Source organism: Colletotrichum phormii, assembly GCF_030913505.1.
Source record: "Colletotrichum phormii strain CBS 102054 chromosome Unknown BDP81scaffold_24, whole genome shotgun sequence".
Classification (NCBI taxonomy): Eukaryota; Fungi; Ascomycota; class Sordariomycetes; order Glomerellales; family Glomerellaceae; genus Colletotrichum; species Colletotrichum phormii.
Window position 1 is genome coordinate 250,445 of NW_026851466.1, and position 12,539 is coordinate 262,983.

At 54.9% G+C, this 12,539-nt stretch overlaps 4 protein-coding genes and 1 non-coding gene across 5 annotated transcripts; 1 reads left to right on the forward strand and 4 right to left on the reverse strand.

The window, feature by feature from the left end:
• Positions 1-1,583: 1,583 nt before the first annotated feature.
• Positions 1,584-1,655, reverse strand: BDP81DRAFT_t301. The gene has a single exon. It is a non-coding gene; the product is annotated as a tRNA-Met (tRNA).
• A 1,127-nt stretch (positions 1,656-2,782) lies between these two features.
• BDP81DRAFT_330136 (inositol oxygenase) lies at positions 2,783-3,789 on the reverse strand (the record flags this gene model as incomplete). The annotated part of the gene is made up of 2 exons (XM_060585375.1): positions 2,783-2,839; positions 2,896-3,789. 2 exons carry the CDS (start codon positions 3,787-3,789, stop codon positions 2,783-2,785), a joined length of 951 nt encoding a protein of 316 aa, XP_060440419.1.
• Positions 3,790-3,885: 96 nt separating this feature from the next.
• BDP81DRAFT_109145 (uncharacterized protein) lies at positions 3,886-4,315 on the reverse strand. Its single transcript, XM_060581450.1, has one exon. It carries the CDS (start codon positions 4,199-4,201, stop codon positions 3,983-3,985), a length of 219 nt encoding a protein of 72 aa, XP_060440420.1. The 5' UTR covers positions 4,202-4,315; the 3' UTR covers positions 3,886-3,982.
• Positions 4,316-5,813: 1,498 nt separating this feature from the next.
• On the reverse strand, positions 5,814-7,831 carry BDP81DRAFT_453610 (uncharacterized protein; the record flags this gene model as incomplete). Its single annotated transcript, XM_060592849.1, has 4 exons — positions 5,814-5,968; positions 6,087-6,323; positions 6,451-7,141; positions 7,214-7,831. 4 exons carry the CDS (start codon positions 7,829-7,831, stop codon positions 5,814-5,816), a joined length of 1,701 nt encoding a protein of 566 aa, XP_060440421.1.
• A 2,022-nt stretch (positions 7,832-9,853) lies between these two features.
• Positions 9,854-11,913, forward strand: BDP81DRAFT_109187 (sugar porter family MFS transporter). The gene is made up of 3 exons (XM_060581451.1): positions 9,854-10,989; positions 11,065-11,424; positions 11,492-11,913. Exons 1-3 carry the CDS (start codon positions 9,971-9,973, stop codon positions 11,808-11,810), a joined length of 1,698 nt encoding a protein of 565 aa, XP_060440422.1. The 5' UTR covers positions 9,854-9,970; the 3' UTR covers positions 11,811-11,913.
• The last annotated feature ends 626 nt before the right edge of the window (positions 11,914-12,539 follow it).

Sequence of the window (12,539 nt, forward strand, 5' to 3'; positions counted from 1 at the left end):
GCATGGGGGCAGGATGGACGGCCGCCACCATGCAGCTCTCGGGCGGCTTTCGGGTTCGTATGACTTCCCGTTGTAACCAAGGGTATATCGGCATCACAGAAGAGACAGGCGCGTCTGCTGAGACGGAGGAGTCCCCTTTGGGGGGCTGCATGATGATTCATCAGGAACTTGAAAGCCACATCCTCCCTTCGTCAGCCTGCGCGTCTGTAAGCGCCGTTGGATGTTTCGCGACATCGCCTCTTCCATCGTCAAATCATGCGGCTCAAAGTTGAATCCTGTATGATATTCCTTAGCCGGTTGATCCTACGGTTCCTACCCCGGGATTTCCAAAGTAGAAAAAGTCGCCACGGCCTAGAGCCCGTCTTCCCGTGTGGCGATCCTGTACTCTGTCCAAGCATCTTCATGTGCTTCTCCAGCCATAGTGTCGATTCGTTGACGCAGCGGTCGTCTTCGGCCGTGTCTTGGCCCTGCGCGAGCAAAGCGTATCTTGCGTTTGGCAGCAAAAAGGTCTGAGCAGTGTGGCTATACCATGTATCAAAAAGTCCATCACCTTTTCAAAAAGTCGAACGCTCGGCCACCGGCAAGCGGCAACCTGCATCTGTCGCCCGCTTTGTCCTCTCACTAACTCACTGTTCTGCTCTGGTTTCCTTCCCCCACGAACATGTCACCTCTGGAAAAAAGGCTGAAGCTCGAAGCTAGGCACAGTGCCCTCCACCATCGGCCGGTGCATGTGGCGCGGTTGACGGTCTTGAAAGATGGCCGTGCGGTTGTATGAGAAGGACAGCTTACAGCAGGAGGTAAGAGGATCGAAAACTTTGAAGGATTTCATCTTCTGCCCGAGGATCGAACCAAAACGTCCAAAACGACTTTGTTCGATGGACGGGTAAGTGATTCCTTTTTCCCTCGCCACATTGCTCTCATCTTACTCGTCCCGAGGACTCAGCCAAGAGATGTGCGGGTGTCAAATTTGACGTGAACCGTGTCGCCGGCACACGAAAGACGAGCGTTGCAAACATTCCGAATTGTCCCGTCGCCGTTTTTTGAGTGAAGCGTTTGCCTGTGGCTGGCGGGAGTAAACAAGTGAGATTTTCAGGTCAAGCCAAAGCTGTAGCCTAGATGCGCGCGCCTATGGGATGGCGAGCCGCCAAGTCGGCGAAGAGGAGGCTCAAGTTTGACTTAACGACCTTGTAACACATAATCCACGCTTGCACCTTTATAAGGTCGGCGAGCGGCTGTCTTTTGAGTCCGACGAACCTGGTCAAATGCTGGCCCAAGGTGGATCAGAAACATGAGATGAACCAATTCGTAAGGGCTGGAAGACGGTCAGTGGTAGTGCAAAAACCAACGCAAAAGGTTTTGAGGAAATCATGGTTCAATCGTGCTCTGAGGCTCTCAGCTCGGCAGTTTTACACATGGTCAAATTTGTCCAAGCATGGTCAGTGATGGCCTCATCTTTGAATCTCCCTTAAGAAGAGAAAGAGAGGTCTGTCCCGTCGAAATAGTCCACGATGCACAGTATAAAGAGATTGCAAGTCCACATTCAGGTCCAAAGAACCAAAAGACAAAAGAATCAAAATGAAAGATAGCACAACCTGGTTTCGATCCAGGGACCTCTGGGTTATGAGCCCAGCGCTCTACCCCTGAGCTATTGTGCTTGATGATGAGTATTGATTGATGAGGAGAGCAGAATCGCAAGCTGTTCATTAAGGCTTTCAATTTGTGGATCGTCTCCGTGACTCACGATGTCTACAGTTTTGTGTGCCGGTGGGTGCCGCTTGTGGGTCGTTGGTAAGTGCACGATTTTGCTTTGGAGCTAGAGGGGGATTGGTCTCAACTCGGGTGAAGCCACCAGTGAGAGTCGACTGGCGTATGTGTGAAGAGAAAGGTCTGCCAATCCGCCCATCATTTCTGCCCTTGCTCAGAGTGCATGGCCTAAAGGCATCGCTGCGCTGCCCAGGAAGAAAAGGATTCAAGTCAGGATCGCACTACGCATTTTTGCTGCTCCATGTGATCATCCGAGTGAGGGCAAAAACAGATTCTCCGACCGGCTCCGTAAGCTCCGTAAGCGGGTCCTGCTCTCGGGGGTGTGGGTTCCCCTGATCCGTGCAATCGTCGGGTCTCCGGTGGTTATCCCGTTGCTGACAGGCTCTGACAATACGATCGTGCCATTGGATGACGCTTCGAGTCGGCCACCGAATCAGAAATCTCTCATGATCTCAATGTGGCGACAAATGCAGTGATTCGATTGGTGCGACATGTGCCTCGAGAGTAAGGAGATTGTTATGTACGTTGACAGATGATGAAACGAAGTTCTAGTGTCAAAAGACACGATGAGTTTCGACTGTCAACTATGTCGCAGAAGTTGGGTGGAGTGAGATGAAATGTGTGTAACAGCCGTGAAGGGTGGCATAATTGAATGGGATTAGCCGTATCGCGGCATTTACGCTGGCAATACTCCGACAGGATGGTTGAACCGACAAACGAAGATGAAATCACACGGTCTAGATCTTTGCGCCGCAACAATTTCTTCAGAGCGCTAGTCTATCAATGAAATTCTAGACTTCCTGAACTCGAGTACTTTCAGTTGACTCGTCAAGGCTTCTCATGGCCATGTTTTTTTTTATCTCATTCGCACACAAAGACCGCTCATATGTATCCATCAAATATCCCAATTAAAACGCCGTGCCTCTGGTGACAGCAACGTGTGTCCCAGGGCGTGTATGCCAAAGAAGTCCCATCTCATTTCGTACCCGTCGTAACATGACAATCTGAAAGGGCGTATCTACCACTTGATGACCTTGCTGGGGAAGTACTCATCAATGAGCTCCATGTAGTAGGGCTGTCGAGTTGTTAGTCTCAAAATCAATTGAGGTCGAGTAAGAATAAGAAACATACCTTGAGCTCCTCGACGGTGGGGGCGTCATCAGACTTGCTGTACAAGTCGTAGGGGTTGAAGGCGAGGACAGCCTTGAGGAGGTCCTCATCACCCTCCTTCATGAACTCGCGGTAGGCGCCCTCGCGGTGCCAGGGGTAGAAGGAGTGGTAGCGGATCATGGCAAGAGCCTCACGGGGAAGCTTGGACTGCTCCTTGCAGACGGTGTACATGTACTCGTCGTGGCCCCAAGAGATCATCAGGTTCTCAATACCGCAGCCAGGCTTGTAGATGCCGTTCTTGGTGCTGTGGACGGGGTGGTTGATATCGGGGTTGCCCTCGAAGGTGGTGGGGAGGACAATACGGTTGTCAAAGGCGCATCCGACGGGGAAGGTGTCACCGACGACATCCCACTGGCCCTCGGCTCCGTAGAAGAAGAGGAGCTTGCCGAGATCGTGGATCAGGCCGGTAAGCTGCATCCAGCGGGGCTTGCCGTCACGGCGCATGGCCTCGGCGGTCTGGAGCAAGTGCTGGATCTGAGAAAGCTCGGTGTCGGGGTCCGAGTCGTCGATGAGGGTGTTGAGCTTCTCCATGGCCTCCCAGATGGTCATCTCATCGCGGCAGGGGATCTTGCCAGTGAGGTCGATGGCGAACTTCTCGCGGGCCGCAAGGTTGTACTCGACGGTCTGCTTCTCATGCTGCTCCTTGTAAAAGGTCTTGACGCGGTCGCAGGCATCCTCGTACTGGCGGAAGGCGGTCTTGTCCTTCTCTGAGTCGAACTTGGACTCGCCCTCGTAGTCGTTCTGTGCCTTGTTGTACTGGTCCTTGAGGATGTTGACCTCCTCGACAAAGTCGGTGGTCTCCTCGAGGGCGTGTCCGTCGGTGCGGACGTAAGGGGTGGTGACGGCAGCTGCCATTGTGACGATAGCTCAGAAAGATGGTACAAAAAGTCTTAGAATGGATTACACTTGATATGAAGAAAGAGGCGATAAGCTGATGTTGTTTCAAATGGGGTATCACTCGAAATGCTGAAGACTGGGTTGATGATGAGCAAGAAGAGGAGAGGTAGGTATCTGGAGAAAGTCTTTAAATATGTTGTTGAAGACAAGATCACAGAAGATAATGGCTATGGAGGGCGACAAGAGTGACGGAGGAGTTGGGCGGGAAAAACTCGGACATGGCGAGGTACCTGGTGCTGCCCGCCAGGTGCGGTATTCGGGCCAAGTACCTCGTCATGGCAGCACCGGGTGTGGTGGGCAAAAGGCTAACTTTGACAAGCAGCCCGAGTTGACGTTTTTGCCGTGAGGATCCACGGGTCGTCATCCCCATGGCCCTTGTCTTGCCTGTGCAGAATATGCCCCACGGAGAGTGGTCATGATCCAGATGGAGCAGGAAAGACGGGGCGAGATTTCAGATCTGTGGAGAGCCCTTGGAGAGTTGCGACGTTGCGACGAGAAGGGCGACGCCATGAGGGGATTCCAGGTTTTGCGCGGTTGGAAGAGGAGAAAATCGCCGAATCTTTGCTGGAAGAGGACCCCACCCAGATGAACGGATGGATCCACTCTTATTTTGCCGGAGCCAAAGGAGATAATTTCCCCGGTCACATGACCTCACATGACTCCCAGGTCTCTCGACTAGTCCCAATTGGGATACTATGGAGACTCGCGCAAGTCGTCGGAATTTCCCAAACATTTGACCTCTCGTCAACTCTCGACGACAAGGGCAAAGATTCCCGAGATCCACGACAGCAATCCTTGTTAGTCCAAACGCTTCTTCCACACCTTCATCCCGCTTCGCCCAACTCCAGACTCCACGACTCCACGCCAACCGCATTCCGGGATGGCCAGAAACGATGCAATGTGACGGCGCCCTGCGTCTCTGCCAATCTTGGATTCTTCCTGCGGCAAAGCTTAATCGCTTTTCCCCCGGTCACACCCTCCAAGTCTTCGACTACCTCTGGCCCCGCCGCCATCATCATGGGATTTGCAGACTATTTTTGATTATTCCCTCTTTTGGCACTTGGCTGCCACGCAGACCTCGACGCCCCATGCCAACACCAACCAACGCCATTCCCGCTCAATGCAGGATATCTCCATCCCCGCGGATTCCTCTCCTCTTTTCAGTAATGGCCTCCTACTGATTGGATATAGAACACTTGCCGGAGGAGATATCCTAGTGGTCCCTTGCCCAGACCTCTCTCCTCACCGTCACCTGCCGTCCCGGCCTTCTCCCGAGATTCTTGGCTTCGGCGCCTTCGATTCGCCCAAAACAAACAGGTCTGACATCAATCTTGGTCACGGCTTCGGGGCCTCCTTCCCAATATCGTCCCTGACGGTAATCCAGGGCGAGCTTGTCCAAGACCTGCTGGCTTCCCCACGCTCTCCAAACAACCCCGCGGGATCTGGATGGAACGCGGTGTGCGGGGAGCCCGTGAGGAGCATCACCACCTTCGAAATTAGAAACTCCCGAGATCAGGTTGGCTAGCGATAACCCGCGGACAAGAAGGACCCAAGCAGATGGAATCGCGAAATATGTCCGATTGCTTTCAGCCTGCATCGCACGCTATACTACTGTTCCAGCCAAGCCAGGCCAGCCATATCCTGCCGCTACAAACACGGCATCATCACACATCTACACTATCAAGTCGGGTATCCACAGATTGTAAACCAAGCGAAATCCAAGTCCGGGGGACGTGTCCAGTCCCGTCCGGTTCAGTTCAGTCCAGCCCCATGCACCGAGTCTATCGTGATCCATATCCAGTCCTAGTGAGAGGCGATCTCTCTCGTGTCTCGCCAGCAGTCATTATCGTGACCCAATCAAAGAGGCCTTTGTCAAACATCTTCTCAGCCACTGGCCTGCCAGTCCAGTTCGCCTACGCGTGTCTCTGAACCCCGCCTACCCCAGCTTCTGCGGTCTGAGGTAGGCGGTCACCCAGTCCTGCTCAATCCTCGCTCATTGCTTCCCCATCCATCCACCCCCATGCGTGCATCAGCTGATCCCGCACCGCTGTCGTGGGCCTTGCGTGGGCCTTTTCGGTGAGGCTGAGCATCTTCAGCAGAGCTTCCTGGTCATGTCTGGTGTCGAATCGATCACCGGCTGGAGGGGCCTTGTGTCAGTTTACCTGCTATTCTGGCGGCTGGAGTTCCAAAATTGCAGAAAGAGGAAAAAAGCAACGAAGGAAGAAGGCAGAGGATACAAAAAAAGCAAAACTTACCAATGGCTATACCCATACACGCCGTGAACATGGCCGGTGGTGACCACTGGTTGCACATGCCAATTCCACAAAGACTCCGCAGAAGATTCTGAATCTGATGCGTCAACCTTTTTTCCGCGGCTTTACGGCCACCGCCGACTCGTGGTATGCTCGGGTTGAACAGCACGAGGTACATTTCGGCGAGAATGTGATGTTGGACGGCAATGACTACCAAGCAGTGGTTGGTAAGCGGGAGGTCTATCCAAGATGAGAGCAGCCATGAGCCAGCCTTTCGGATCGTCGGATATCTGAGAGAGTCTCGATGTCCGGAAGCAGTTCCGAGATCAGGCCAGACCAGACGGGACCAGACCAGGGGTATACTCACTATGACACGCCTTCTGGTACCATACTTCGGGGAAAGCCTCCTCATCTGTCCTCTCTCGGAAGAAGATGGGAGTGTACGACGGTGGTAGCGCATTCTTCCATTCTCTGTTTGCCATTTCCAGCTGGCCCCATTGCAGAACCGACCCCGCCTCGGACCCGAAGCAGAAGTTGAGGACGTCGGCGCAGTGGACAATGGCACGATTCGCCCAGATAAAGTCGTCGGCCGGGGTCGTGGATCGGTCGACAATGGCATGACCGAGATTCATTCGGACAACCTGCTGGTTGATGACGGCGCTGTAGATCTCCTGCCTCAAACCCGCCCAAAAGCATGCCGCCGTTAAAGTTCCCGGCATCAAGAATCGGTCTCCAGCATTGACAAAGGCGTGGATTCCGAGGAGGTGGCCGTGCGTGTCTTGGCCGAGGGTGTTTACATCGATTTCCTCCAGCACGCGAAGTATGATTGTTGCAGCAAACAAGTTTTCGTCCGACACCGTGCCTGCGTGGTCCAGCAGCGGGATCAAGTAGTTGAGGCACTGCTCGTGATACCTATTCGATGCTAGCGAGTCGTATGCGCTCGTCAGGCTGAGATGCCTCGAGGCGAGGGCGAAGATTGCGTTGAGCAAGATGGGACACGAGCCGGCCCGTTGCGGCACTTCGACTTCGAAATGTCTGGATGGATCACACGCGTCGAGCTGATTATCCGGTCAGTATGGTCTCTTCGCCACTTCCAACAAACAAGCCATCCCGCAATGGTTTCAACATACCCAGAACCCAAGTTTATCCACGTAATGACGGAACAGCGTAGCTTCTTTTCGCCCATGGATGGGCCATACCGGTCGATCGGTGTATATGCCCTCCAACGGCGGCAACACGGACTGCATGGGCGGCAGACTCACAACGGAGCCTGAGTGCTCGCGATGGCTACCGTGCTGGCTGTGGTTATCAGCGCCGGGCGTACTCAACGATATTCGATGCGGAGGTTGGACAGGCTCGTCCACCACATCGCCGCCATCACCAACGTTTTTGGCACCGGGCCGGCTCTCGTCGCCAGGCAAAGGCCAGCTTGCCGCCTTTGCTGCGTATATTGACGGCCGACGCTGGTCCTCGGAGACTGTTGAGTCTACGGCTGTGGCCGTCCCCGGTGACGTGGAAGCGACTTCTGTAGCGACGTCTGTTGCGGCTTCTGTTCCTGCTTCGTCAACGTCCGGCGCCGAGTCGTGTACGGACTCGTTGCTGTCGAGGTCCTCGCCGAGCTCGACAACGCGAGTCTCATCGATGAACTTGAGCTTCTTCGGCGGCGCAGGCCACTTGTGGCTCTCTTTGAAGACGGCGTGCTTGGGTGCGCGAAACTTGTAGCCCTTCTTGCACTCTCGCCCCGTCATCAAGCACCGCCCGCAGATGGGCAGCACTCGATCACATCGAAGGTGCTGCTCGCGACACTGCTCGCTGCACGACGAAATACCAGTCAGCAAGCTCGTTCTTGATCACAATGTCTCTCTCAGAGTCTGCGCATCTCTCAGGTCGAGTTCAGGGCCACCGCAACCGACTACCTCACTCTTCGTCAGAGGAAACAGCAAGGACGACGACGACGACGATGACCTCGAGCTTCACCTTGCCGTCCCCGGTGAGAGCTTCACGGCCTTCATCTCGCCCATTCTGCCCGGTTCCCCCGCGCGCGCGCGCGCAAGGTGAGCGGCGCCGCCGTCCGTGTCGCCGTCGGTGCGAATGGCCTCCAAATCGACGTCTCCAAAACAGGTGTTTTTCCCCGAGAGGCCCGCCCCTCCTTGGGTGGATCAGCAGAGTTTCACTCACCAGGTCGTGGCACTTAGCGAATCAGGCGCTTCGGGAGACGGCATGGCACTTGTGCCACTTGCAATTCTTTCCGAGCCCCCAGTTGAGGCTGCAATGAAATGATTGAAACCCGGGGAAGATGGAGAAGATCTGGGGGAGCCCCTCGATTTTTGAGCAGATCTGAAATTGAATTGAAGCTTGAGTCCGGGGCGACGACCAGTGACGTGTGTGGGGATGCGAGTTGGTCAGCAGCACATCCGACGACACCTCTCCACTCACGACACACACACAGCACACACACACACACACTCAGTTTTGGCACAGACACAGGGACCCCTTTTTAGCAGTTCAGACTCTGTCAGTTTCTGGGCACTTCAGGCCAGTCTCAAAGGCCAGCAGACGCCGATGGCCTAGCCTCTCCGACGGTTCTCCAGCGCTCTCTCTTCTCGGTCGGTACTTCATCCAACTGTGCCAATGGCACCAAGGTCTGCAGATACTTGAAGACTCTTGTTGGCTCTTCTGGGCTCTTGGATTCAATTGTTCCCGGGCCTCTGGTTCTTCAGCAAAGTCGAACGAGTTTCCCAATAGTTGTCTTTTCATTCGTTGGCTCTTCTTTCCCACATTACCGGCGCCAACTCCATCTTCTTTCTCACTCACCTGAAGGCTGAACGTGGACTTTTCTTCCCCGCCCTCCCTTGCAGCAGCAGCCATGGACTTCTTCCCGATGGCTTGGGTCTGCTCGCAACCAACGATTCAACGGCCGCTCAGCTGACCATTTCGACACCACCAACATGGCGACGCTCAAACTTCCCCCGCACGCTAAAGTTGCCCAGACAAACTCAATGGTAGCAAAGGGTTCCCATCTCCGTCCCAACGGACGGCCTGGCAGATGTCGAACGCACCCTGTCATGACACAGAAAACACGCCAACCCCCCTTTGGCGACACCCGACGACAGAAATGTCACGTCGCTTTACCTTATCTCGCCCAGGTCCAAAGTACCCCAGCATCTGCCATCAAAAGATGAACGGGTACCCCTCGCCGACGAGAACCAATCTGCCCAATGGCTAGCTCCCTTTCCTGCTCTTCCATGACTCAAAAGGAGTCAAAGGCCCTTGCGAGTTGCGACGGCTTCGGTAACTTTGACCAGTCCCTGGTCTCCTCGGCACAGGATTCTTCTCATCCTTCATTAGCTGACGACTGGTCTTTCGGAAGATTGCCCTTGTTTATTTGACAAAAAAAAAGGACGCGCGATACCGAACTGAACAAATCAAATCAAACAACCAGACATGTCAAGGTCCAGGCCCCAGTCTTTCGCACTTCGTCAAAAAATTCGAGCCCTTTCTTTTGTGGGTTTTCCCATCGAAGCCTTAGCCATCGTCCCACACAATCCAGACCGTTCGTTCCCGTCGCGCGCGAATATTTTGTTGTTATATAACTTCCGGTGATTCCCCCCCAATCTCCACTCGACGATCTTCTCTCTTTAGCAAGCAGCATCTCCCAGCGCGGCCGCTTCTCAGTGCTCTTTTATCTCCTCACATCACCGCCCAACGCAGCCTTGGCAACGCTCGACGATCTCCACGTTGAGTGCGCAATCTTCCTTTGCAGCACGTGATAGTGTGTGCATCGCCACAGATCCTCGAGAGAATTCAGTTTCTCTTTGAGAAGAGTATCAGCAACAAACTCCGCCACGCCACTCCACGCCGCGCTCCCCCCCCAAAAAGCATCCACGATGGAGTCCAAATCGGCGTACGATGATGTGTCCGCCGCCCCAGACCGCGTCTCGGCCGAGATCGGCGATCACCACTCGGCCAAGCTCGCCAGCAACTTTGTTCAGAATGCCAAAGCGGCTACAGAGAAGGAGCACAAGATGACTCTGCTCCAGGGCATCAAGCTCTACCCCAAGGCCATTGCCTGGAGCGTGCTTATCTCCACCTGCATCGCCATGGAGGGTTACGATATCAGTCTCGTCAGCAACTTTTACGCCTTTCCGCAATTCAACCAAAAGTACGGCGTCCTCACCTCGGACGGATCCTACCAGGTCCCTGCGCCGTGGCAAGCCGGCCTCAGCAACGGTGCCACCGTCGGCGAGATCATCGGCCTCTTCATCAACGGATGGGTCTCGGAACGTTTCGGCTACAGGTGGACCGTCATCATCTGTCTTTTGCTTGTCGCCTGCTTCACCACAATCTTCTTCACCGCGCAAAACGTCCAGACTCTGCTCGTCGCCGAGATCCTCTGCGGTATCCCATGGGGTGTCTTCCAGACGCTGTGCATCACCTACGCATCCGAGGTCTGCCCCGTCGCCCTGCGCGGCTACCTGACCACCTATGTCAACTTTTGCTGGGGTATGGGCCAGGAAATTGGTATCGGCGTCATCGTCTCCATGCTCGACCGCAACGACGAGTGGGCGTACCGCATTCCCTACGCCCTGCAGTGGATGTGGCCGGTGCCTTTGGCAATTGGCATCTACTTTGCGCCCGAGTCGCCCTGGTGGCTGGTGCGCAAGGGCAAGATTGATGAGGCTAAGAAGTCGCTGCTGCGCCTGACGAGCTTGGACAAGGAGACGGATTTCGACGCCGACGAGACGGTCGCCATGATGGTGCACACCAACTCGATTGAGGAGAAGATCACCGAGGGCGCATCCTACCTGGACTGCTTCAAGGGCGTAGACCTACGCCGCACCGAGATTGTGTGCATGGTCTGGGCCATTCAGAACCTCAGCGGTAACTCGTTCTCCAACTACTCTACGTAAGTCTCTTCTTGTCTCGCTTGCGCTTCCGCCGCTTTGTCTACCTACATGGACTAACACGATGATGCACGCAGATACTTCCTCAAGCAAGCCGGTCTCTCCACCAGAAACTCGTACAACTTCGCCCTCGGCCAGTACGCCATCAACATGGTCGGTGTCTTTGGCGCGTGGTTCCTCATGTCGTGGGGTATCGGCCGTCGCACGCTGTACCTCTACGGTCTCTGCGGTCTCTGCAGCATGCTCATGATCCTCGGCTTCCTGGGCCTCGTACCGTCGGAACACCGCGACCAGGGCGCGCTCGCGACGGGCAGCATCATGATGGTCTGGGCTCTATTCTACCAGCTCACCGTCGGCACGGTGTGCTACTCGCTCGTCAGTGAATTGCCGTCGCGTCGCCTGCAGATCAAGACTGTCGTGCTTGGTCGTAACCTCTAGTAAGTTCTACCTTTTGCATCCCCGCCTCGGCGCGATTGAACAGAGGCTAACCTCACCGCCCCGCAGCAACATTGTCGGAATCATCAACAACGTCCTCACGCCGTACATGCTCAACCCCAGCGCGTGGAACTGGCAAAACTACACGGGCTTCTTCTGGGGCGGCATCTGCTTCCTCTGCTGCGTGTACACCTACTTCCGCGTCCCCGAGCCCCGCGGCCGCACCTACGCCGAGCTGGACAAGCTGTTTGAGCACAAGATTAGCGCGCGCAAGTTCGAGGGCACCACGGTCGACGTGTTTGAGGAGGGCGCCGTCGACGAGAAGGCGATGAATAACTATCACCAGCAGATTCGCGTCTCGCACTCTGAGAAGGATGTGCAGGTGTAGAGTGCTGTTGGTGTGGGGTATTGCTCTTGTCTCTTGCAAGCGCTGTGTGCTGCACAGCTTGTCGAGCGAGAAGAGATTGGGCTATGAAATAAATGATGGACGAAAGAACGTAATGCCGTAATGCATGTATTTAATTCCGACGAAGTATATGAATCCTCTAACGAAATTGTTAATCCGCTTCAACTTGCCCTTTCTCTTCGCGTGCATTATCTCAACTGTCCAGAATCCACACATGAACCCGCCGAGATGATGCGACTGTCAGCACCAGGTCGATTTTCTCCAAAGTCCGTCGTCCCCCGCATCACCACTTTCCCCGCACGAGAGGACCTATGTGTGAAGGTGATGGCCGCGGCTGTCGTACGAATGGGGGGTGGTTGACGCGGGAGAAGACGGGAGGATTCAAGTCGGGGCAGTTTGGCGCGGCATGTGAGGAGAGTGGTCCAAGGGGGAGAGGGAGGCGGGGGTTGCATCCAGAGAGATCCTCTTCGGGGTTTTTGGGGTTTAAGCATTCCTGTCGCGGTGGCTGGTTGGCTGGGTTTATTCTCCGCAGCCTCCAACTGCCGGATAGTCTGTTCTGTCTTTGATCTGTGTCTGTGTGATGGGCGAAGCTTTTTCGCGAGACATCGGCCGAGGACTCGTGGGATTGTGTCACGTCGGATGGATGACAAGTCCGTTAGTTCATCCTCTCTGTCGGAACCGCAAGTGGACGGGTGACCATCTCGGATAGTT

Bases quoted from the DNA above. Each gene is read 5' to 3' on its own strand.
- BDP81DRAFT_109145 (XM_060581450.1), bottom strand. From the start codon at position 4,201: ATGGGGATGACGACCCGTGGATCCTCACGGCAAAAACGTCAACTCGGG.
- BDP81DRAFT_109187 (XM_060581451.1), top strand. From the start codon at position 9,971: ATGGAGTCCAAATCGGCGTACGATGATGTGTCCGCCGCCCCAGACCGC. The intron at 10,990-11,064 runs GTAAGTCTCTTC...TGATGCACGCAG, and splicing joins TCGTTCTCCAACTACTCTAC to ATACTTCCTCAAGCAAGCCG. The intron at 11,425-11,491 runs GTAAGTTCTACC...ACCGCCCCGCAG, and splicing joins GTGCTTGGTCGTAACCTCTA to CAACATTGTCGGAATCATCA.